The sequence below is a fragment of the Salvelinus namaycush genome, chromosome 11 (genome assembly GCF_016432855.1).
Source record: "Salvelinus namaycush isolate Seneca chromosome 11, SaNama_1.0, whole genome shotgun sequence".
NCBI classification, from domain to species: Eukaryota; Metazoa; Chordata; class Actinopteri; order Salmoniformes; family Salmonidae; genus Salvelinus; species Salvelinus namaycush.
The window spans coordinates 16,756,094-16,783,483 of record NC_052317.1 but is presented as its reverse complement, the minus strand read 5'-3'; the positions used below and the strand labels follow the sequence as shown (position 1 = coordinate 16,783,483).

The 27,390-nt window shown below is 40.3% G+C and overlaps 1 protein-coding gene across 1 annotated transcript in view; it reads left to right on the top strand.

Annotated features, from left to right (window-relative positions):
• Window positions 1–22,080: 22,080 nt before the first annotated feature.
• Window positions 22,081–27,390, top strand: part of LOC120055531 (BMP/retinoic acid-inducible neural-specific protein 3-like) — a 61,745-nt gene continuing 56,435 nt past the window's right edge. Inside the window, exon 1 of the mRNA XM_039003393.1 lies at window positions 22,081–22,352. Coding sequence (XP_038859321.1) covers window positions 22,081–22,352 — 272 coding nt within the window. The remainder of the gene's footprint in view (window positions 22,353–27,390) is intronic.

Below are 27,390 nucleotides of genomic sequence, written 5' to 3'. Positions count from 1 at the left end.
CATGAAATCAATTATCAAAACATGGAAACTCCACATTATCCCTGGTGAAAAGGGATTTATTGAAGTCAAGGATCAAAGGAGACCAGGCAGCAACCAGGTTTGCATCCCAAATTTATTTTACCTTTATTTAACTAGGCAAGTCAGTTAAGAACATAATTCTTATTTTCAATGACAGCCTAGGAACAGTGGGTTAACTGCCTTGTTCAGGGGCAGAACCTTCGATCCAGCAACCTTTCGGTTACTGGCCCATCACTCTAATCACTAGGCTCCCTGCCGGTCCTTGTCAAAAGTAGTGCACTATATAGGGAATATGATGTCATTTGGGGCGTAGCCTTAGGCGGCAAACGGGACACAGTTGATTCATGCTGCAGCTGGGCACAGGTGGAAGTTCCACCAATCAGCCCCAACAGCAGGATTCTTTCACTGCATTTTAATTGAGCGCTGACAGGAGGCCAGCCATCAGAGACCACAAGCTGTAAGCCTTTACACTTGGTTGCAGGGTCTGCTGGCACACAGATTAAACGTTTGCCCTCTGTGCCCCAACCCCCCCCAAAAAGGAATGACTTGATATTGATTGTCCAAGCCAGTGAGGAGGATCTGTCCCAAGCAGAATTAAATGTATTTAGTTACGATTTCCATGATATAATAATGAAGAACTGTGTAAGTAACTCTGAGTAAATGCTTGAAAGTATGTGGACCAGAATGCTAGGTCCAAAAATGAATCTTCATAATTTGACCTATCCAGAATGTGGTTATTGTGTTCTTCTTTCCATAAGTGCAGTCATTTTCCCCATTGCAGTTTGAAGCAGGGGACAGGCCATTGTCATCCATTATCACATGCAATATGACTGAGTGAGAGTCTGGAGAATTGTGCTGCCCTGCTCTAGGTATTAGGAATTGGAAGAGTACTACATCAACCCTCTGTGCTCCATTGGTCTCCACACATCAAGATGGATAGCTGTTGTTAGCCAAGCCACTGGCATTTCACTTGGGTCCAATGATAGTACACCAGATGGGAAAAGATGCCACTCATACATAATGTTCCCATATAGAGTAGAGAAGTGGCTCTCGTCGGTCAACCAGTAACACTTGGCAGCTTTGGAAATCTCCCATCAGGAATATTATTTAGCCAACACTTTCCCTTTTTAATCTCTAGCGGCAGTTGGTGTGAAAATGATGCAGCATGGATGGTTTTCACTATCTCCCTGATCCATTGGTACCAAGGGAAGGCTTGAATATTTTACACATGCTGTGGTTAGATTAGGATTTGCATGCTCTTGGAAAATTGGGGAGTTGAAATAAGATGCCCTGTTGTGTATTATAGATCTCGTGAGGCACTGTGTCACTGATGACACAGTTTGTAGCGAATTATAATGGGTGAGAGAACACATTATACACAATTAGATGTATATATTATTTTATAACTGTTTTTCCGTGCCAAGAAACCTCTTTGATTGGGCACACGTTCTTCTTACACCTGTCTCAAAGAATTCATATTTACTGCCTCTTAATTCCATAAAGGCCTGTATACTGTATAGACCTGTTTTACTGAAAAGCGGACCACAGTATGTTTGGGTGGGTAATACTGCTGACTGTACTATCATGTGTGTTGTGGACACACTTCTCGCAACAGGCTGGATGTCTGCAGATCTAGCTGTATATTACTGTTTATTTTATTATTCCTATTGCTTCCTGACTTCATGACATAAGATAATTGAAATATGTGGATTGATTTATGCATTTAGTCATGGTTGTGGCTTATGCATCATGGTGAGACAACTTTCAATTTACAATTGCTCTTGGGCTGCCAGAGAGGTGAACTAAAGTTTTAAGATTACTTCCTGTAGATAGCTTTTTTAGTACACTTTGACAATTTTCGCATTAACAATAGCTGAAATGGAATTGTACAGTCATCAATTTATTTAATATAGGGATAAGACAAACATAAAAATATATCTCACAGTTTTAGATAAGCCCTGCAGCACAAAGTTAAGTTAATCCTGGATTGAACATTGAAATGTGTTACGCCTCCAGAACATGAGGTGAGGAAGATCTTTGGAGGATATACCCTTGGACTTTGTTTTCATGAATTATACATTGTGCAGGGAGAGACCAGTAGATATGCTCTTGCTCTTCCTTTCACTTCTTGATGCTGACTGCTTTTTCCAGTCCTTAGACTTGGCTTCACTATTGGATTAGAGAGATTGTCATCACTGTCACTTGCTTATCTATTTCTTCCCTCTTGAATCAAAGCTTAGCCAGACGTGTGATGCTCTCAAGCAGAGCCAGCCCCAGGCATAAGCGACATAAGCGCAATGGCGTAAATTCATAGATGCCAAGTGAAGCCAGGCTTCACCAAAAAAATTGACCATGAAAAAAATAAGAACGCATCCGAGCGAGCGAGACAGAGCGAGCTCAACTGTGAATGGTCTTGCACACCAAAAAAAAGTTTATACGGAAACCAGCTTGAATTTTGGCATCACTCCTATCAAATCGCATTGAGAGCATACGTCATTGACAGAAACACATTGAATTGTTGCATCTCGTGGTGTAGCTAAAATTGTCCCTTTCCTAAATTAGCCATGGATGGAGATAAAGATTTGGATTTGTTGTTTTACTTAATTCTCCATACTGGCCAATGATTATAACAACGATTCTGGTCCAAACGTTAATTTATAAATTGTTGTGCCCCTAGCCTGAGATGGAAGTTCAATATGTAGCTAGATGTAGAAGGCTAATGTTAACTTGCTAACGTTGCCCATGAATGGAAGTTAGACTAGCGAGCAAGCACTTCAGCCAGGTAGCCGAGGACAACAAAAAATAAAAGCGTGTACTGTCTGATTTCGTCAACATGAAAGAGAGGAGGATGGCATTGAGTGAGTCAACATATTTTTCTTCTTGCAGGAACTCACACACGTGCACACAGAAATCAGAACCAAGGACAGCTACATCATATTTAGCTTACGTTGATTGGAATATTAGACTAAGCAGAGGTGATTTGATCATGTTGAAGTGTTGAAGTTGAAATGGTGCTGGAACATTGGATGTAGCTCCTGTTTTCTTTGCGAATTGCGGTAATTCTCTGTGGTTCTAAATCAATAGTTGTTTAGTGATCCGAAAATGTTAGAAACATTAACTTGCTTGACCATGCTGTAGGCCATGTAACTGTCTGTTACATGCAACATGCTGTTTAATTATTATTTGTGTAACACTTTTTTGGTTACTACATGATTCCATGTGTTATTTCATAGTTTTCATGTCTTCACTATTCTACAATGTAGAAAATAGTACAAATAAAGAAAAACTCTTGAATGAGTACTTGTGTCCAAACTTTTGACTGGTACTGTAGGTGTGGGGGGCTTGGCTTCCCAAAAGATTTGACCCATGCAACGTGACTGCATAAGCAGTCACTTACCAGATTGCTAGGGGTCCATCCAATGGTAAAACATTGACAACTAATCAAACCTCGTTCTATTGAAGCATTCTTGGTTCTAGGTGCGCAAGGCTGCTCGGAAAGGAGAGAAGGCAGAGCTCACGGTAAGATTGCCTGAATAACTGGCAAACAGCGCATGAGAAGGCTATATTGTCAGGCTATATTGGCCTATCTGTTAACACCCATGCATCCTGATAAAATACACACTATGACTGGCCTGCTAATGTGCCTAATAGCCTTTTCGTGGAGAGAAGCAGGTTTGCTCTTGCTAATTGCTAATTGCTGAATGTAAAATAGGCCTAGGCCAAATTAACTGTCAGGGAAAATTATAGAGAGAGAGTACGTTGGTGTGATCACGTTGGCCAGTGATGATACGATTGTTGCACTGATGCATTGCAAACGGTTGCACAGGACAGACAGAGAGATGAGCACAGCGAAAAAGAAAGATCAAAACAAATTGATAATCAATTGAAAAATGGAAATCACTTGCAAACTATGTGAGCAACAAGTCAAGCAATGACATGTTATAAAAGATACGCAGCCTAAGCAGCATTTGTACTTGAATTGCTACATTTAAAATATGAGTTTCTATATGTACATGTAGGCTACATTCAAGTATTATTTGCAGTTGTCACTATGACAATGAACACACTCTGAGGCACTGAATGGTATATGTTACCACCTCATTAATAGGCCTACAGTGTGCAGTTGGATGCATTGATCATTGATCAGTTGATTGACAGGTATACTGCAGAACAATAAACATTCTGCTGGTGTGGATGCTCGCCAACGTTTATAGTTTAGGATCATTTATCGTTATAGTTATTGTCCTTGGTATGGATGGCCCTTAAGAATAGTAGAATACACCAGGTGCAATTTTGAAATTTGGTTGTGCATCAGCAGTTTTCTCTTGTTATGACAGTCACTCAATTATCTGACAATTAGCCATGCCAATTTCTTGATTGATAGTTAGCCTAGTCAGCTATCTAAACTTGTAGTAATCATGGCCAAATACAGACTGGGCATGCAGAGCACGTTCCCAAGGGCCCTGACTTCCAAAATGTGTAGAATGGCAGGAAGTTAACTTTACATTTTTTATGTATCTCACCACTGTCAAGAGGGGGGCCGACAACCAAATCTCGCTTAGGGCCCCCAAAAAGATGGCCCTGCTCTCAAGATTAACAGTAGGCAGCTATAGAAATTCTTGACCCATTAGATGTCCTTCGTCTGAGCTGTCTGTGCTGCTCCTTAGCCATACAGAAAATCTTGCCTATCTCAAGCCTTTGGAAGGATTTCGCTACCAGATGGTGAAGCATTTGTTCAAACTTTACATATTTCTTATATAAATAAAATCACAAGGTTGTGTACACTCACTTTCGCTTGACAGACATTAATTTACTCACAGAATACTTGATATCCATTGCCCTCATTCTGCCCATTCAAACTTATTGCGTTACTTGTCAATCATGCAAATTCATGGTTCCGGTTCCCTCGTCGTTTCTGACATTCCTAAAAGTCCACATAAGATTTATTCAGCCTTTTTACATGCCAATGATAGCAAGTGACACACCGGGAGAAAAGTTTCCCTCTGAGAGATGGAGCAGTGAGGTGACAGAGCGATTTTATGTCTAAATATAGGATCCCTGTCTTTGCACATATTTCATTCAGACAGCCCAGGGCCCGGTTTCCCAAAAGTATCTTAAGGCTATGTTCATCGTTAGAACCTTAAGAGCTTCATTAAATTTCTGAGCTGTTTCCCAAAACCATCGTTCTTAATAAACATTGCACTTGAAAACACTTGAAATCGAATGCTTCATCCACATTAACCATAAGCACTCCATTAAGTTGCGCCGGATGTCATTCAATTGAATGGGGACCCTCCACAATAGAGTGGAATCGCAACGCCCCCTTGCGGTTGATGGCTCTGTTGCGAGACCGGATGCCGCATACTTGAATTTTTCCAAACTCAGTGTATTCTTCAGTCTGGCCCAATGAGGTATAATAAGAACTGGAGACTGCGTCCAAGATGTCCGACCGTTGTTTTCAAGGTAATCTACTCATGTTCGCAGACACCGTTTCATGGACAGCCTATCTACACTGAGTGCATAAAACATTATGACCTGCTCTTTCCATGACATAGACTGACCAGGTGAATCCAGGTGAAAGCTTTGATCCCTTATTGATGTAACTTCTTAAATCCACTTCAACAAGTGTAGATGAAGGGGAGGAGAATGGTATTGAGACATTTGAGACATGGATTGTGTATGTGTGCCATTCAGAGGATGAATGGCAAGACAAAAGATTTAAGTGCCTTTGAACGGGGTATGATAGTAGGTGCAAGGGGCACCGGTTTGAGTGTGTCAAGAACTGCAACTCTGCTGTGTTTTTCATGCTCAACCGTTTCCCATGTGTATCAAGAATGGTCCACCACCCAAAGGACATTCAGACAACTTGACACAACTGTGGAAAGCATTGGAGTCAACACAGGGCCAGAATCCATGTGGAACACTTTCGAAATGATGTAGTCCATGCCCCGATGAATTGAGGCTGGTCTGAGGACAAAAGGGAGTGCAACTCAATATTAGGAAGGTGTTCCTAATGTTTTGTACACTCAGTGTATATCCGGGTTGCATCTGGTTTATACGGATTTTATTGCCATTTTAGCTAACCATAACTATTTTCCTAACTTTAACCTAATTATCCTAACCTTCTACATACCTAACCTGCTTCCTAAGCTCTCCTAACCTGCTACAAAAAGTCAAATCTGACGTTAACTTGACAAAAGATGGATCCCTTCTAGCCATGATCCTAGGTCCAGCCAGAGTCTGTCGAAGAACAGGAAGTTACTAAACCACAAAAGTAGATTATTGTTGCCTCCCGTTTTAGTTTATTGTGATTGAAATGCCGTTTTTTTTTATTACAATTATTAGGTGGAGGTCGCTAGCTACTGTATAGTTCTGCTCTGTAAGATAGCTTGACTTGCTAGAAAGTTATAGAAACAAGTTGAGGGAAAAGTAAATAAACAAAACATGTTTTATTATCAACTGAAACAATATGTTTCTCCTGTCTTGATAGATAAGGTCATATTTCGCAATCTCCCAAAATAAATGCGATCTCTGACAAGAGACTAGGCTCTCCTCCATATTGTCTTGCATTGTGAAACCCTATCCTATGCTCTCCGTCCAGTAGTGGAACATAATGAAATAACGGCATAATGAAATACTGTACGTCACGATGTAAACGGGGCATAAGCCTGCCTCAGACGAGCTAAGTGCATCATTAGATGATTTTTTTGCCCTCCCACATGCTAAACATGGTTGATCTCTCTCTATGACCACGATAACTTCAGAACAAAGTTGTTTACAAATACAAAGTAACCAATGTCTTTGCAATTGAAACAAACAAGCGAAGTATAAAAATACGCTTCAAATGAAAACCGAGATGACTGCATTAAAAAATAAACAGTAAGCTATAGACCTATTTCAATCATATTGAAATACATTTCATGTTCAACCAATTGAATTATTTGTTGCTACTGTCTGTAATTTGTCTCAACATATTTCATGATGTGTAACCTAACGTGCGCAATAATGTGGCAAATTGGTGATTTTGTGCATCTTTATTGGGTAAGCATTTGAATAAGCCGCCTCAATATTTGCAGTCGTAGGAACTGATCCGTCATCAGTACTGTGAAATAATTACAATGTTAAGGAAAGTTTTGAATGGAGAAAACTTTTTTGAAAATCCTATCAGTATCGACACATGCTCCAATGACTCACTTAGCGACAGTTCTCCCAGCATGGTGTTTTGGGAAAAGCATGTTACACATCTTCGGCCATTGTAGGAAAGATGCATTGTTAAAACACTGGTAAGACTAAGTTCCATCGTTATTGGGAAAGGGAAGTGGTCTATGTGAGAATTGACTCATCCTATTGGAGTCTGTAGTTTCTTTCATCTCAGGGGTTCAAAAGGCTTTGTGCCTTTTTTTCACATCTTTACTATTCCTTCTGTGCAGTGGTTCGCTAAATGACTCATGTTTCCTCTCTCGCAATACCTACAGGCGTAAATCAGCCACAGCAGGATTAAGCTGAATGTGAGCACGATTAAATAGCTTTGGCAACTGTCTTCCCATACAAGGCCTCTGTTTAGCCTCTGTTTGGGCTAAATCCGGTCCTGTCTTGGTATTTTGCTCTCCCATTTAAAAGAAGTGAAGGGGTGTAAGTCAACAACTGGCAAACTTGCTTATGGGCAGGGCAGAGATGAGTCAATTAAGTAGTTGGTTCGGTTCAGTAATATTTCTATAATCTTTGATTCTGTCTCCGGAAAAAATCACAAATTAAAATCAAACGGACATATTTCTGAACCGTATATGCATTTTGTAAGCACTAACATCCAATGAGCTGTACAACAATTTAAAGAGGACAAGCCCTCATATAGCCTCATAGTCACAGCGTTGAATGAGAAAATATCATTTTGAGCTGGGCAGAAGAATAAAAGCACTGTAACATAAAATCACCAAACATGATTGAATGTGTAGATGAACCACCGTGTTGTTGTGAGATTTGAAATACTCATGAATGCTGAAAGGTCAAACCATTGTATGCAATTAGTCCGGATAGAAAGGTCATTGAGATACTTAGTTTCTGATAAGGCTGGGACCATAATGGCTTCTTGTTTCTCTTATTATCGAAGGTAATAATACAGACTGCCAGCCCTTTTGTTCTTGCTCCAGTGGAAAGACACACTCTGTAATCACTCTTTGTGCATTTCCAGAGAGGAGGGTATAAGACAGGTTAAGTATGTTAATGAATGGGAGGACGCGCTGTGAATTATGATTTGTCTGTCTCTGTCTCAGCTGTGGGATGAGAAATTGTTCATTTGATCGCTGTTTAATGAAAGGAGATTGCAAAACAATAGTCTCACTGACAAACAAGTTTGGGTCAGAGACATTTGTAGTGTCTCCAATGATAAACAAGGATATCAATCCAATGTTTACCTTTCTTCTATTAGTTATGTCACTTCCCTGCCCTTATTAACTTCCTCTCTGTCTGTTTGGGTGACAGTGGTGTCAGTGGTAGGAGAGGCTGAAGGACTATGTAACAGGCAGCAACAAACAGGGAGGGGTTCTTGTCTAACATCAGGGAGCCAACATCAACGTCAAGGCATTGGATGCGTGTAATGTCTTTAGCTCAATGAGTTCAAACCCTGGTTGGCAACTTCTATATCCCGCAAGGGCAATCCCTGCAGAATCTGTGAAGGACATGCTGCTATTTGTAATCATCATCTGTGGATTAAGATGCATGTTAAATTGATGACTGCCCTATACCTGCTATTGACTCAGAGTGACCTACATAATAAGTGGAAAGGTGAAGCAAAACCAAGACTAAATGCCAATACATCTTTACTACACACATGCTGTATGGGTATAAACTGTATGCATTGACCCAAAACTCATTCTTACAGAGCATTACCAAATACAGTACATCATATCTGCAGTCTCACTCTTGCAAACTGTAACAGAGTCTAAAGCAGGAGTTTATTCATTAGCACAAACTGGTTCAAATTGCAGCCAAACATTTTGCAATGGAAAAAAGTCAGGTAAGTCGCTCCCTGTTTCGGCCCATATGCTTCTGTTTGGGGTCTAGTGAATACACACCAAGAAAACACATAAGCCAATTTATTTTATCCAAAAGAGCCTTAACTGGACGAGGCAGTAGCCAGCCATGCATCCATAGTGCTTTAGTTACTGTATGTCGTATAGGGCTGTGGCTCGTGTTCTGTGAGGGAGATGGATGCAGTGTTCCAGTATTGAGGTATAGACTTCTCCCTAGCCCCAGGGAACACTGTCAGTAGAGGATCTTCCTCATTGCCCCTCCCGGTCAATTCCTTCACTTGCTACTACTACTGCTGAACATGCTCTTTCACCGTGCATAATTAAAGACCCTCACTTCAATCCCCATTAAGGCGTATACAATTAATTAAAGAGTGTTCCTGAAGGAACTCCAACAGCAATTTAGCCAGGGAGGGAGGGGTCTAGTTCTCATGGTGGCTGGTTGTAATCATGTTCAATTAATAAATCAAAGGACTTGGCTAATTCTTAAAAGTGGAGTTGAGGGGCGGTGGATTAAATGAGGAAGAGAATAGCAATGCTTTTTTGTGTGTTTTTCTTTGCTACTAGTTAGCATCTGCTGTCCTTGGCTTTAAAGTAGCTCTACCCACCCTGGCATGTGTAATTTAAGAGAAGCTGTTTTCTACCCTGAGACAGACCGGCAAAAATGATGAAATGTAAGTCTGGGAGGCAGTCCACCAAGTGTGAACTGAACGTATTAAAGACATGCCAGATTGTCGCCTCAGTTTTTTGTTGATTAGAGAGGAAAAACAATGCATAATACTCATGAAATACAATCCACTTTCACATGTTGGAACGTGTTTGCATAATGTGAAGTTGAATTTTCATCCACTTATGGTAATAGAAATGATCATAAATGTAGCGCTACCATTTCAGCAGACCACAGTCTTGCTTCAGAGTGGTTGTGTGTTTTGAACGTTGCATAGAGAGATAAAGGTTAAAAGGCCTTATATTATAAAACATGTCCCGTCATGCACTGCTATATCCTAACACATCAGACGAATTCTGTTATGTCCACAGTGTGTTGTAAAAATAAGTTAAAATCCAAAGCTAGATGCAAAAACCTTTAAAGCAGAATCGGATAAAGACAAGTTGAGACATCTAAATACAGTACTGCACAAACCTCATCTATTAAAGTCACTGCTGTGCCTACCTTGGTTGAATCATCTTAAAGGCATGGCTATGCAGGTTTGGTCTGAAGATAAGTGAGGGATCACCAGATACATTCTGAACGATGCATTGATTTTAATACCGGTATGTTAATTTTGTTGCATTTAATTGAATCAAATTGAATTTGTCAATCTACTGTATTGAAGTCTTGAACTACAGATTACGCACTTTTTTACAATCTAGCAGGAAAAAACTGTTTCATCAAATTTTGAGATGAGCTTTATGTGAGACGTTATTGTAAAACGATAGTTCAACACTAAATTGCAAGTCATTAACTATTTCTATTGTGCTGTGTCAGCAAGCCACCCTGGAAATGTTCCCTGGTGGCCCTGCTATATTGCAAATGCCCATCTTGACTCAACACTTATATCAACTACACACACGGTTGAGTTCTTGGCAATATATTCTACTTTGTACAGTGGTGTGCGTGCTTCCATTTTTGGAATAAAATCTGCTACACTAAATGTATTACTCAGACAGAGAAGACTGTATTTGCTCTAATTTAGCTGGTAACAAAATATTTTTGGTGAAAATGTATTGGTTGTTAATATTCACTGTGTTACATTTGACATGTATTATGGACTGCATCATTCCGCCAAAAAATAAAGGGCTCCTTTGAAGATATTCTCAAATGTGGCCTCTATTATATCTTTATCAATTTACATAGTTTTATTTGATTTCCTCTAAAGTGGGAGAGGTAAAAAGATTACATTTGTTAGATTGTGCAGTGAACTTGGGCAGTCCATCAGATCACAGATGCGTGCCTTTGTTTGAGTCCATTTAAAGGATGTCATTAGGCATGAGGCGTATTAAGTGCACATGGCAGGACATTGCCACTTTCACTGAGGAGGGAAGTGAATGAATGGAGGCCTGAGTTGAACTTGCAAAGCTGAAAGGTCAGAAAATGCCTGTAGATACTGGGTCTTTACTTATATTGAGGCAGCAGCATTTTTGTTATCTCTTGATAAAAAAAATGCTAGACTTTACAATCCTGAAAGTTAATATCCACTGTAGGCCTGTGGGGCAGTGGTACATCGGCAATAGGAGCATGACGAATTTTGCCAATGTGTCAAATTAGACCAATGCAATTATCTTCTGGAAAGTGTTGACAGAGCTGCCATATCAAACCAGAAAATGGAACGCTAACCTGTTCCAGTGTCTGGAACTATTTTGGTCAGACGAAGTAGGTTTGAGACACTATTGAGTCTGGCCTGTCAAAACCGAATTCAATAGCACAGTCACACAAACTGTGGAAGGAACAACATTTGGTCAATTATGGCCGGATGAATGATGTGCACACTAAGAAGTGTTGCTGCCGCACTTATGCAATGTTGGCCCCTCGTTGAGCTTCAGGCAGAGATAGAGAGAGAGACAGAGAGAGCGTGAGAGAAACAGAGACAGAGAGAGAGAGAGGTGTTTGTTTTTAGGTGCTGCAGTCTCCAGGGGATGGCTGGTTTGTAGAGAGAGGCACATGAGAGGAGTTGGCATGGTAGCCTTGCCGTTGGCCCTGAGGTGAGCACTGAACGCGTCGGTGGGTCGGACCTCCCCTGGGCTGGAGACTTGGATCAGTCCTGCCCTGGCGTATTGATCTCTCACCATTATACATCTTAAAAATATTCCCTTAGAATTATAGGAGGGGAGTTATTTTCATCATATACATCCAGACTAGGGTTTCCTGATGTACAGTACAATACCATTCCTTGCAAGTAAAAGCAACTGGAAAATATCAACAAACTTTCAAGTTCATATACATTTTAATCCTCCGAGCTCTGCCCACTGGCAACAAGCAGACTACCAAACAGACTACCAAAAAGGAGATCCCAGCAGACAGAGTGGGAGGAACGTCACAAACTGAAGATACACTCTGCATTTTATGAAAACAAGTCTTAGGCCAATATGATGAAATAAAAGCAAACAGATGTGTTTCTCTTTGATTATTGTTAATACAAATCACCTCTAATTTGTACGGCATTTTAACAGGGTCGTTTTGGCATACCGGAACCATCAAACATTATATTGCATGATATTAAGTTTATCTTCATTAGTGTTCATTGATAGAGTGATTCATCCTGCAGAAAAAAAGGAATTTATCTAAAAACCACAACGACAAGCCCTGTTGCAGTCTGCTCATATTATTCAAGAGTGAAAAAACACACAACCACTTTAAACATCACTCAGATAAAGAAAAATTGTTGAATAACTATAGCAATTCTAATGAGCCCCAGGAAAAATGCATTCAGAGTACTGGAAAACATACTTCTACAAACTCTCATCTTCTCTAAAGCGCTGTGTTGGGAATATCTATGATGAAATACCCTGCTTCTCTGATGTGAAGATTTTTCATTTCCCTTTTTATTTAGATGCAGAAACATCCCACTGGGAAATAAATAAATAAATCTGATGACGTTGAATCAAGGTGGAAAACTGATTGGATTTCACCACACTTTTAACCTAAATCCAATGACATGGTGACATTTTTTATTTATTTCAAGATTATTTCACATTTGTTGACATCGCAACCAAACGTAAATCAAAACTAGACATTGAAATTACATCTGTTCCCAGTGGGATTCGACTTTTTACATGGAGAGTTTGGCGCCTTTTATCCTCACACAGGCTTTAATACAGGGGTCCCCAATTACATTCAGCCGTTGGCTGATCTTTCATTGAGTGGATGGTCGGAGGGCCGGAGCATACTTATAAATAATTTGTACACTGCAAATTGACAGCGAGAATCGCAAACAGATATAGTATTTGACAAACACAGAATCATTTCAAACCTTGATTCCATTGGTATACTATCGTATATGCCTCTTTATTTATGCGTGGGAGTATTTGGGAATAGACTTGTCCAACAACAAATTATTTTAATTAATTCATTAATACACTTTTTTTTTTTTGCTCTGAAAACCTGGGGGGGCAAATAAAATGACCCGCGGGCTTCCTATTGGGGAACCCTGCTCTAATACTGTAGATCCTACCTGTCTATGGCTGTAGTCTCTAGCTGACGATCTCGATCACTTCCCAAAAAGAAAGCACTACTTTCCCCTCTCTAAAACATGCTCGGAAGGATATGAGTCTCCTTTACTCCAGAAGTATCACGAGATATTTCTGATTAAAATTCATGACACCAACCTGACCATAAAAGTATTAGCAGGGTGTGTCCACAGGAGAGATGGAATCAGTCACTACACATTGGCATCATCAGATGCTGTAGTTCCCTTGCTCTATGTCTGTTGGAACATCAACAGTAACACTGTCTGCAGAATTGTGAAGATGATAAGAGATGATAAGCAGATCTCTGGGCTCCATATTCTGCATGAATTCCAAGGTTGAGAATGAGATAGCAGACCAGAGACATATTTTATGTATTGCATGCTGCTCACACAGTCTACAGCAGCAGGGGTGGGTGAGCATGCAAGCTGGGGGCAAGAATTACATCAACTTCACAAACACCTCACTCTCAACTCAACAGTTTTGAAGCATGATAAACAACCATGGTAACAGAGCAAAATCAAAAATACATAAACTCTGTACTTACATGACATCAGCTTGAAAAGCAAAACAATATATGTGACTATATACTGTATCTATCCCTCACGGCGAAAATATTAGCCAAAAATATTTATATGATACAGTACAGTAGCTCTAATCTACAGTTACATCTGGCTTAAGATTGCTTCAGACTTTACAAATCAGTAAAATCATCTGGTATTGTTGAGCCGTGGGCACTGATTCATGGTTATGGATTTATTGAAAAGAGGAATGCCTTAAATTATTTCTGCATTCGCTATCTCTCTAATGCACACACGACACACACAAACACGTGCACACACAAAGAAGAGCCAGCCAGGAAACACTTTCTGCTTTTGTGTTACGTTTAATTATTGGTCTTCTGTTAACCTTTCAAACCTCCCCTATGTTCCCATTCAGACTCAACAAGACTGGAGTGCAAAGTTGTGTGGAGAGTTTTACAAAGGTTCAAAAGGGGTTTTCAAGAAATGTAAGGCAATGAATTCCAGTTTTGTGGAACAAGTGGTTTGCTTTCTTCTCTGAAGTTTTCTGAGTTGGCAATCCAACTGTTATGGTGCTTGGTGCTGTGCTTTATGGACATTTATATAAAAAGTACGTATAGAAGGTTAAAAAAAGTATTGGGCAGAAAAAGTGCAGAAGTACATTTGAGAATTATATTTGATTCAAGTACCAGCATTGAGAGAGATGGCACGGTAAGTTAAACAGCCAAGATCATTTTCTCCTTACAGTTGAATGTCACCAAATAATAATTATAGACAAAGTACTGTAGTTTGGGGATTTTCATACCTAGCTAGTGTACTACTGTACCTCTGTTGTCTCCATTTCTATAGGAAATATAATTGCTGAACATTATGCATTAATACGGGCATTAACTTTTTTGTATTCCTCGGCCACACTGAGTATTATAATGAATGCCTCCGTAATATAATTACAGTTTCAGTTGCTATGGCTACATGAAAATGCTAACAAATGGTGTTATCGAAATCTCCAAGGTGAAAAAGATAGATCATTAAGAGGATTTTGAATCTACCTGCAGTGAGACATTTTTGAGGCCCCAGAGATGGCAGTGCATCTGCTTATGGCTGAGATAAGTTCTTAAATCTCTATTCAATGAGCTGAATGTAGTGTGTTAATGCACCACAGCTGTGTTTTAGAGGAGATGAGAAATATCAATCAAACTGTTCTGTTCGGTTTCTCCTTTGGAGAACAAGGGACTTGTACCGTGCCATCTCTCTCAATGCTCTTACTTGAATCAAATAGAACTGATGTCCCCTAAAAGGTAATGAGTTGTTGTTCAGTGATTTTCAAATGATAGGCTTAGATGTTCAAATAGCTAATAGCTTTATATAATTAATATGAATATGTAATGCAAATATCAACAGAGAAGCACAAGAGCTCCTTGTGGCTTTTCTTAAAAATAAGATCTCATCAACCCTTTAAAGCTTTGCCATCAAGCCATGGCTGTTCTGAAATGGATTCTATATAAACACTAGTGACACCTACTTCAATTGTGGCCTTGCAATTGGCCTTGATTAACTTTTACCACTGAAAGCAATTACCATGACAATGCACAGCATTGAATACGGTTCGTTACATGTTTTCGGCATAGTAACGAGATAAGGTTGACAGTTGCATCACTGAAAATGTTTCACATTGTGAAATGCATTATGATTTAATTTAGCTTTTGATTAATTATGTTTTCATGGGTTGTTTATTAAAACGTGTATCCCACCTTCATGGATATTTCCTTCAATAGATACGGTATATAATTAAAGCTTACAGAGGCAATTCGAAATGAGGCCCTGCTGTGCTCTCAATTACCAAATGTGGGTGTATTGTTCTTGGCAGGAATTCCACAAACTCCCAAGTCAGTGTGGACCTATTGGGGGATTAGTCAACAAACTAATATAGAGTTGTTGTAATATGCAGATGGACTTTTTATGGAGGCAGTGTTACCCATAGTAAGCAGCTTGGGTAATTATCTGGGCTATGTGATGTATAGGCAATTAACACTACATGGCGTTGTCTTTATGGAGAAAGGACGGCAGCTGGAAAGGTGAAGCAATAACACATCATCGATCCTTTGGTACTTTGGGATTTTCTTCAAATCAAACAGCTGGAAAATATGATGCTCCGAAAGACAGATTGGTGTTTCTTAATTATCAAGTGCTATATAAATTTTGCAGGTATTGATGGGTCCTAATTGCCCATATGGTTGTTTGTTTAACTTTGGCTCCGTTGGAGGACCCGGCTGAAGATCTAACAGTTATTAATGTGCAGGTAAGAGGTAAGCACCTGCTTTCCTGTTAGAATATGTGTGGCACCTCACTTTTAAGTGCCCGGAACAATGAGGTGTGGCTGAGAATCAGATTATTTTTTACATTCATGCTTTTTCACGCCCTCCTAATTGTTTTAGCTGATTAACTTGCTATGCTTACGCTTTTTAATTAAGGATTTTTCATTTTCAGGATTATGGCTTTTGTTTATTTATATTACATCTTGCAAAACAGTTACTTGGGGGCAAACTTTTACTGGAAGGATGAGATTTTAATAATCTTCATGGTTAGAAAGAATCTGCTCATAAAATATTGATATGTAGAGGTTACTGAGCAAGATGATTGACCTTTAAGAATTATAATCAGGAAGATCTGTGCTGTTTCGCTGCTTGGCGACATCCAACCAGATTCTGATATTCACTAAAAAACATCCCACAGCTTGACGCAGGGTATGTTTATTTGGCAATGGTAGATTTTTCTTATGAAAAAAGCAATATCATGTGCATCTCATGGACCTGGTCTGTCTTTGCTTCTCCTCGAATGAGTGGGATGTCTCGCATGGTTAAACACATAGAGTATAGCTTTTGAGTTGGGATCACGATGCCATCGGTGCGATGCAGCTCGAAGCATAGGGACCCAAATCTTGCGTAACCAAGATCTATGACAGCTGTTTGGCTTACCATAGCGTAGGAGGTGTACTCCTGATAATTGCTCTCATCCTTTCATCAAACCACGCTTAAGCAAATTGCCAGGCTGGAACTGATGGAAAGTTCTGCCTTGGCTGCCAGTTTTTATAATTGAGCCATAGTACAAACCCACCAACCCGGTACTATGAATACTCTTTTAGTGCAGATAGAAATCCACCCTCAGCAAGAAGCGATAGAGAAATATTGTGGGACAGCTGGCAGGGTTGCTGAGTAGTTAAAACACTGAGTATGAGTAGCTTAGTTCAAGAGAACATCTGGCCTTCTGGTAATGGGACTACACCTGCCTTGCTGGGCCCGGCCAGGAGGCAGGTGTTGGCCCACACTCACAAACCCTTATTAAGTCAGATTCAATAAGGACTCACAGCTGCACTCATTGCCATGCACACATTACTGGGTTTAACTTACAGGTATAGCATACTTATACTTTGTGGATGGTCAGCCTGATATTGTGCCTTATGCTATTTATTATAAAGCAATGAAAAAGCACACTATCTGTAGCCTTTCTCTTAATGTATGGTCCTTGCCGATTTGAAGAGCAGTGTATGCCTGTGTGCTTATGTGGGCCCATGTGTGTTTTTGAGTGTGTGTGTGCATGCGTGCGTGCGTGAGTGGGTGCGCGTGTTCTATTCAGGGGTGTTAGCAACTGTGAACATTACCCACCTGCAAAACGTGGTGAATGCTACAAATGTGAATGGCACAAAAGTAACCCAGTTCCCCAGACCATACTTGTCTGAAATTTTATTTCTAAGTGCGAGACGGTAAAATGGTTTTCTATTCCACCTGTGTGCCCTCGTACCTTCATACTGAATTCAAGACATTCGTGTCTTCTCCTTGGTTTTCCTCTTGGGTAGAAAGGGTAAATAGGAAAGTACTTGATTTATGCAAGATGAACATTAAATGTCAAGGCTAAATTCAGTATTTCCTCCATTATCTCACTGGCTTTTTTTAGGATGTTGTATTCTTTTTATAATTAGGAAGAACTTCAACAGTGGAGCAATAAGCAAGCCTGGTATGGACATCTCAGTAAGAGGTGTTGCTTTCAGAACTCATTTGAAAGGCACATTTCAAGCAAGGTTGGAAAGTCAGCACTAGAATTTGTATGAATCGGTTGTGGCTCGTTTTCCCCTCTACTGTAGCTTCATGAGATGACTACCATCATACAGGAGATGATTTCGTTTGTAACCGTATCGTGTGAGAAAAATGACACAGCAAGTCATATTTTATTTATGCTAAAGTTGAATTTACACTTGGAAATGTCATTCAGATCTAATATCCTGCTTACAACTGCAAAGTTCACCTGTCGAAATAGAAAGTTCTGATGGAGTTTTGGCTGTAAAGGGTATGGGCAATAGAGGGAAACAGGCAAGAAAGGGAGGAATGGAAGGATGATACAGAATGAAAGGAGAAGTGGAAGCAGCAGCAGATACCACAGCTGTTTCCCTCAGCTTCTCATCTTTACGGTGGATCCACCCCAAGTGGCATCCTATTCCCTATAAAATGCACTACTTTTGAAGAGAGACACAGGGCTCTGGTCAAAAGTAGTGCACTATTTAGGGAATAGGGTGCCATTTGGGATGCAGAGGGTCTTCCTCCCCAGTGGAGTGTGCACTGTGCAGTGTGCAATAACCCAACCTCTTCAAAGAGTATCTTACCCTACAGCACCCCTCATACACTAACTGTAAATCGCTTTGGATAAGAGCGTCTACTAAATGACTAAAATGTAAATGTGAGGGATACTGTTTAAGACGGGCCTTGTCTTGATGACTGGGCAGGCAGATGATAGGTAAAATTAGGTTTTAATTATTAACTCGTGATGCACAAAGGTGAAATAAAGTACTCATTATTATTTCATAGTGATTCATTCTCGACCTAAGATATATGTTGTATCCTCTAATAATGGATGGAATTCTAATCAGTTGGAATGCAGGTGCTTCAAGTATACAGTGGGGCAAAAAAGTATTTAGTCAGCCACCAATTGTGCAAGTTCTCCCACTTAAAAAGATGAGAGAGGCCTGTAATTTTCATCATAGGTACACTTCAACTATGACAGACAAAATTAGAGAAAAAAAATCCAGAAAATCACATTGTAGGATTTTTAATGAATTTATTTGCAAATTATGGTGGAAAATAAGTATTTGGTCACCTACAAACAAGTGGGACAGTTGAGCAGAAAGGGGAGGGAAACAAAGGACAAAAGGAACATAATGCATATGTTATATTGAACAAAAATATAAACGCAACATGCAACAATGTCAAAGATTTTACTGAATTACAGTTCAAATGAGGAAATCAGTAAATTTAAATAAACTCATTAGGCCCTAATATATGGATATACTGCATGGCCTCACAATGGGACTCAGGATCTCATCATGGTATTTCTGTGCATTCAAATTTACATCGATAAAATGCAATTGTGTTCGTTGTCCGTAACTTATGCCTGCCCATACCATAACCCCACCGCAACCATGGGGCACTCTGTTCACAACGTTGACATTAGCAAACCGCTCATCCCATGATGCCATACACATGGCCTGCTATTGGACGTACTGACAAATTCTCTAAAACAATGTTGGAGGCGGCTTATGGTAGAGAAATTAACATAAAAGTGTCTGGCAACAGCTCTGGTGGACATTCCTGCAGTCAGCATGCCAGCATCCCTCAAAACTTGAGACATCTGCGGCATTGTGTTGGGAATACTATTAGTCCCATATCACTTGTACAGTTTGTTCAAGCTTGTTCTATTCTTGGCCCTAAAAGTTTGATTGTGCAGTGCATATTCAACACTACAGTAACTCATTAATATAAAAAAACGTAATTTACCCCCCTCTTCAAGCATGATGTCTGAAGGAAATATATACTGTATAAATTATATATACAGTATATATTATATACAGTGCATTCAGAAAGTATTCAGACCCCTTGACTTTTTCCACATTTTGTTACGTTACAGCCTTATTCTAAATTGGATGAAATCATTTTTTCCCCCTCATCAATCTACACACAATACCCCATAATGACAAAGCAAAAATAGGTTTTTAGAAATTTTTGCAAATGTATTAAAAATAACAAACAGATACCTTATTTACATAAGTTTTCAGACCCTTTGCTATGAGACCCGAAATTGAGCTCAGGTGCATCCTGTTTCCATTGATCAACCTGGAGATGTTTCTACAACTTGATTGGAGTCCAACTGGTAAATCCAATTGATTGGACATGATTTGGAAAGGCACACACCTGTCTATATGAGGTCACACAGATGACAGTGCATGTCAGAGCAAAAACCAAGCCATGAGGTTAAAGTAATTGTCCGTAGAGCTCCGAGACAGGATTGTGTCGAGGCACAGATCTGGGGAAGGGTACCAAAAGAATTCTGGTCCCAAAGAACACAGTGGCCTCCATCATTCTTCAATGGAAGAAGTTTGGAACCACCAAGACTCTTCCCAGAGCTGGCCTCCTGGCTAAACTGAGCAATCGGGGGAGAAGGGCCTTGGTCAGGGAGGTAACCAAGAACCCGATGGTCACTCTGACAGAGGTCCAGAGTTCCTCTGTGGAGATGGGACAACCTTCCAGAAGGACAACCATCTCTGTAGCACTCCACCAATCAGGCCTTTATTGTAGAATGGCCAGACAGAAGCCACTCCTCAGTAAAAGACACATGACAGCCCGGTTGGAGTTTGCCAAAAGGCACCTAAAGGACTCTCAGACCATGAGAAACTAGATTATCTGGTCTGATGAAACCAAGATTGAATTCTTTGGCCTGAATGCCAAGCGTCACGTCTGGAGGAAACTTGCCAGCATCCCTACGGTGAAGCATGGTGGGGCAGCATCATGCCATAGACATGGTTTTTTGTTCACCTTCCAACAAGACAACGATCCTATGCACACAGCCAAGACACTGCAGCAGTGGCTTTGGGACATGTGTCTGAATGTCCTTGAGTGGCCCAGCCAGAGCACGGACTTGAACCCGATCGAACATCTCTGGAGAGACCTGAAAATAGCTGTGTAGCGATGCTCCTCATCCAACCTGACAGAGCTTAAGAGGATCTGCAGAGAAGAATGGGAGAAAATCCCCAAATACAGGTGTGCTAAGCTTGTAGCCAAAGGTGCTTCAACAAAGTACTGAGTTAAGGGTCAGAATACTTATGTAAATTGATATTTCAGTTTTTCGTTTTTACACATTTGAAAAAATCTAATAAAAATTGTTTTTCTTTGTCATTATGGGTTATTGTGTGTTGATTGATGAGGGGGAAAAACGTTTTAATCAATTTTAGAATAAGGCTGTAAAGTAACAAAATGTGGAAAAAGTCAAGGGGTCTGAATATTTTCCCAATGCAATGTATGTATTATATATTTTTACTATAGCTGCCAACCACAGAAAGACTCAGGAGCCCACTCTCAATAAGTGTAAACAGCCTGCTGTTGCCGATCTGCTAATCATCAGATGGGGGAGGAGAGGAGGTAGGGGGCCCATGTGGGTAACTGGGATGCCCTGCCTTGATTGGGTAACTGATTCATTAAAAAAACTGCATAATAAATTAATGTCACTGGTCAATTGTGTGAGTCAGGGGCTGGGTCCATGAGGCAAAATTAGATAAATAAAAATAACATTATTTTTTTATTACTATAATTTTGGATCCAACCACAGGAGCCCGCTCTCAATGTTCAAAACACACCAGAGAGCATAATTAAGGCCCAGAGGATCAGTAGTTTATAAAAAATAACTGTGGATTAAGTTTGATCACAAGCACATACAGGTACAGTATCTCCCAAAATTAACGAAACATAAATTGTTTTAAAAGGGTGTTGCAGATCCGCTTGAACAAATCCCTGAGGCCTATGATTTCTTCATCTGGCACTGGGAGCGCTACCACATAAAATACCACAGTGTGTATTTGATTGAACTGAGGCCTAAAGCAGGTTTTTTATTTCCCTTCCTTCACAGGTCTAAACCAATACTTGGTGTATAGCTCTCCAAAGCTAGCTGAAGAAAGGCTCTTACAGTGTAGTTAGTACAGGCCAAGATTGAATGCATCGACCTGGGAGGGAAGTCTACCCAGTTGTAGTATTAGGTTTTTGGCTCTGAAAAAGAAAGTTACTGCATGTGTGTTTGATTAAATTTATCCCGAAGAGAAGCTCTGACGAAGGCTGTGAGGCTGATGCATCAGCTAAATAAACACAAGTGAAACTGTCAAGAACAGTGTCCAAGTTTTTATTTTCTTTCAAGTTGTCCTCTGAATTGAGCCCAAAAACATGTCGTCTCTCTTTCCCTTTATAGGCCAGGAGGGATTAGTAGAAGAATGCTGGTCCCGGGTGCCAAACAGGAAGATGGTGATGCGTTGGCCGAGTGCTGCAGCTGTTAGATGGTTGCTGTTGATGCTCCTATGGCAGTGGACAGTGCTGGGCCACCTCGGCTGGGTTCTGGCCCTGGCTGAGGGGCAGCAGAGTAAGAACCCCTCACTCACTGCTGCCAGCACTGGACGCCAGAGTGGCGGCCAACTGGATTGGCTGCTGTCCGAGAAGGGACCTTTCCACCGTTGTCCTGAATACACAGAGTTCAAAGAACGCTTCCAGCAAGGTTTCTCCACACGCTATAAGATCTACAGGTGAGAATCTAGAGGCGAGGTGTGTGTGTGTGTGTACTGTGCCTTGCAAAGGTATTCACCACCCTTGGTCTTTTTCCTGTTTTGTTTCATTACAGCCTGTAATTTAAATTTATTTTTATTTGGATTTCATGTAATGGACATACACAAAATAGTCCAAATTAGTGAAGTGAAATTAAAAGATTTCAAAGAATTCTAAAAAATAAAAAACTGAAAAATGGTGTGTGCATATGTATTCACCCCCTTTGCTATGATGCCCCTAAATAAGATCTGGTGCAACCAATTACCTTCAGAAGTCACATAATTTGTTAAATAAAGTCCACCTTTGTGCAATCTAAGTGTCGTATGATCTGTCACATGATCTCAGTATATATACACCTGGTCTGAAAGGCCCCAGAGTCTACCATACCACTAAGCAAGGAGAACCACCAAGCAAGCGGCACTACCAAGCAAGCGGCACTAAGACCAAGGAGCTCAACCAAACAGGTCAGGGACAAAGTTGTGGAGAAGTACAGATCAGGGTTGGGTTATAAAAAAATATCCGAACCTTTGAACATCCCACGGAGCACCATTAAATCCATTATTAAAAAATGTAAAGAATATGGCACCACAACAAACCTGCCAAGAGAGGGCTGCCCACCAAAACTCACAGACCAGGCAAGGAGGGCATTAATCAGAAAGGTAACAAAGAGTCCAAAGATAACCCTGAAGGAGCTGCAAAGCTCCACAGTGGAGATTGGAGTATCTGTCCATTGGACCACTTTAAGCTGTACACTCCACAGAGCTGGGCTTTATGGAAGAGTGGCCAGAAAAAAAGCCATTACTTAAAGAAAAAAATAAGCAAACATGTTTGGTGTTCGCCAAAAGGCACGTGGGAGACTCCCCAAACATATGGAAGAAGGTACTCTGGTCAGATTAGACAGAAACTGAGTTTTTTGGCCATCAAGGAAAATGCTATGTCTGGCGCAAACCCAACACCTCCCATCACCCCGAGAACACCATCATGGTGGTGGCAGCATCATGCTGTGGGGATGTTTTTTATTGGCAAGGACTGGGAAACTTGTCAGAATTGAAGGAATGATGGATGGCGCTAAATACAGGGAAATTCTTGAGGGAAACCTGTTTCAGTCTTCCAGAGATTTGAGACTGGGACGGAGGTTCACCTTCCAGCAGGACAATGACCCTAAGCATACTGCTAAAGCAACACTTGAGTGGTTTAAGGGGAAACATCTAAATGTCTTGGAATGGCCTAGTCATAGCCCAGTCCTCAATCCAATTGAGAATCCGTGGTATGACTTAAATAATTCTGTACACCAGCAGAACCCATCCAACTTGAAGGAGCTGGAGCAGTTTTGCCTTGAATAATGGGCAAAAATCCCAGTGGCTAAATGTGCCAAGTTTATAGAGACATACCCCAAGAGACTTGCAGCTGTAATTGCTGCAAAAGGTGGCTCTACAAAGTATTGACTTTGGGGGGTTGAATAGTTCAATTTTTCAGTTTTTTTTGTCTTATTTCTTGTTTGGTTCACAATAACAAATATTTTGCATCTTCAAAGTGGTTGTGTAAATCAGAAGATACAAACCCCCCAAAAATCTATTTTAATTCCAGGTTGTAAGGCAACAAAATATGAAAAATGCCAAGGGGGTGAATACTTTCGCAAGCCACTGTATATGTGTGTGTTATTTTTGAAAAGAGATACATTTTACGAACTATATTTTTTCAAATTTTAAAGGAATATGTGCCCTGTGCCACAGCTTTCTTTGAATGATACTGTACTGTACTGCACTGTGATTGTCCATGCTGCACTGTACTCTGATGAACCATACCACACCAAGCAAGAGACAAAAAGCACTTCCACAACCCATCCATGTATTTTTCAACATCTCTATCTTTTCAAAAGCATTATAATTATTGTAAATGTAATATCCAATGTGATGTGATGGATCTGATATGCCTGCATTTAAAATGGTAATTTCCTCAGCTTGGAATATATTTGTACTCTGACCCTTTCCTGTCCCTCACTTTCCTCCATCACACATCCAGGCCTATTTTATTTTATTGCTCCATGCTCTCTCCATGGTGCTACTGAACATTCACCTCAGTCAAATTATAGCTCCAGATTAGTGGGGGCATTTTTTCCTGCTGTGCTGCTAATGCTACTTGACTGTGGGCATGTTGAAAGATGTATCGCCATACAAGGTGGATTTCTTTACCGACAGAACTGACTTTCATCTCTTGGAAAACAATGAATTCAGAAATCTGCTTGAGTTTTCTTCTCGTCCAACTTGAAATGATAGGTTTCATTGTAGATGCACAGAGTATGGCTAGACAGGATAGGTGTAGCTTTCTGACAGAAGTGGGACGCATCACAACATGCCCTGGGACAGTGTCAAAAGTGACTAAGACAAGGAACTTGAATGCAGATTCTTACAGATAGTTATCTTTTCAGGGGAGACATGAGTCATCCATTTATGCAATTGCAATATTTCTTAAGTTTTCTAAATTTATCTGTTATACCTTTATTTTCCCCCTGCAATTCGTGTTTGAATTAATCCCTGCTAGTTGTTCTACTCTATCTCAGGCTGTGTAATAAATATCACTCAGTCTGTGTATAGGGGCCATTAACCATGCTTAGGCTTTTAGCAAGCCTCACTGCTGCATTATGAGTGTATCTACTCTGTCGGTCAAGTTTGGCCTCTTTCTCTGCCTCCTCTGCCCCACATGTAGCTGACATTGGCCAACTCCAATGTCAGCATGGGAAGAGCAGCTGGGCAGAAAAGGGCCTGCAGATCTGTGATGGAATCAGGCAAAGAGCACAGCCAGCACTGTTTGAAAGGTTGCCTAGCAGGCAAATTGCGTGTGTGTGCATGTGCGTGTGTGTAATATTGTCCGACCAACACCTCAGCCGTCAATGGACATAAATGAGGTTTCCCCCAGTTGTGCTGCCAAGGCCTTTTGATATGTTCACTGATCTTTTTAAAGGACACCCAGGGAGAAAGTAGGTGTGCAAGTCTGCACATTACGAATAGGGAATACCAACTGGGTTATATAGAGGAAGGCTGATGTTCCCCCTCTCTGCCTGGTCACAGCTGCCCTACGGGTGGTGCACTGAAAAATTCCTGCTAAAGCTAACTCAGTCCTCCTTGCTGTTACTTTCTGGAGTGAAGGGGCTTTGTCCTATTTGAATAGCAAGCCTGATATGTTCTGTAATTTTTTTATGTTTCCTGAGTTCAAGTGTTGTGCAGGGAGAATCCGATTCTGTAAGTGCCATTGACATGATAACTACACAGCATGTATTTACTATGCCTGTGAAATATGTAAAGATATGTGATTTTAGTTTTGAAGAGCCCCCATGCCTATGAATAAATTGAATGTGAGGGTCACAGGGCCAAGGATGCTTAAATTCCCTGCAGAATCTAGCAATGGTGATTGTCAAAGAAAGAGCTGCTGCTGCTGCTGCTGGCTATGGTCTTGCCAGTTCTCTCACAGACGAGGTTTGCAACTTAATAGATATCCTATTGAAATAATCGTTACATGAATAGATAAAACGCAATTTAATGTGATTTGTAAAAAACGTACAACTTTAAAACAAGATAGCGAAGCAGCACGTCTTGCAGATTGGGGAATCTCTTCTTTCATAGGCCTTCATTTGGTGAGAGGAAATAGGAAAGAAGGGGAAGGATGTTTACATTATCCAGACAGGAAGACACTTATATAAAGCTGGCTCTCCCAGGAGGTGTTATGGGATGATAGATGCGTTCCCTTAAGATACATTACTGCTGGCTCATTGTGCTTTTGAGCCATGTGAGGTGGCAGCACTGGCAGCCTATAGGGACTCCACTGAGCGTATCCAGGGCCCAACGGCTCTCGTAACATGGTAACAGCTCATCCTGGAGGCAACAAGAACTGCCAAGACAATAAATCAAGTAATGAAACATGGTCACTCACAAATTATTACATTAGGAGGTACAATGCTGATGCAGAAATCTGGAGACTTTATAATGAGGTTGAGAATTTTCGAAATAATGGAAGATGATTAATAAGTGAACCTTGTCTAGCAACCTTGGATTTTCCAGGCTCTGAAATGTGAATTGTGAGATATTGGTGTAGGGTTCTGAGGCGCTCCGGCTTTGTGTAGATGTAATTGACCACCTCGCTCACTCCGTGTACAACTAACCACAATAACATTTCACATTCTGCATTGAACTGATGTTTTGTCTTCAAGTGTATGGGTTTTGTTGACCAGTGTTTCTTTTTGGTATTGAACGTGTGATTGTCATTTTGTATTGGCATAGTGACTGTTGTTGTAATCTTTCTTTTAAAAATCATGGGTAAAGCCTTCAAAATACAATAAAGGCCTTCAGTATGAAGACTACCTCAGCTTATTTAAAGAAAGACACTTTCTGAAAAGCTCACATCAGTTGTTTAATTCAGGTTCAATAAAGGGGCTGTTAGTTTCAGGGTCAATATAAAAACATTAACTAGAAATTAAAGAGACAAGCTGCATGTCTCACATCAGGTCAGACATAATGCTATGAGACGGGAGGGACATTTATCAGCCATTCTCATTTAATTTTCCAGAAAGTTAATTATTGACAGAATTAGCTCTCCCTCTTTATATCAAGTGTGGCTAAAACGGATTCTAAATCTGAAGTGTGTCCATGATATATGATTACTTTGCCAGAGGCAAATAATTATTTGTTGTTTTGATTTTCTAGCTTTTTTAGCTATTTTATTCTATTTCTCAACGGTTAACGCAGTTGAGAAATCAAATTACTCTGTTGAAGGCTGTGACTCCCCATGTACAATTAACAAGATTAATTTAATTCTAATGGAGAATCAGAATGTGCTATTCAACTTGTTGGGAAAAGAGCTGCTCTGAGCCGTTGGTGCACTTGCACAATACATTATCCCATTTAGTATAAATGTTCCAGTAACTGACATTTTTTTAGTTCTACTTTGTCCTTTAACAGAATTATTCCTCATTCAGCTGGACAATTTAAATTATCTGAGAGGAAATGTTGAACTGGTTAAAATTTG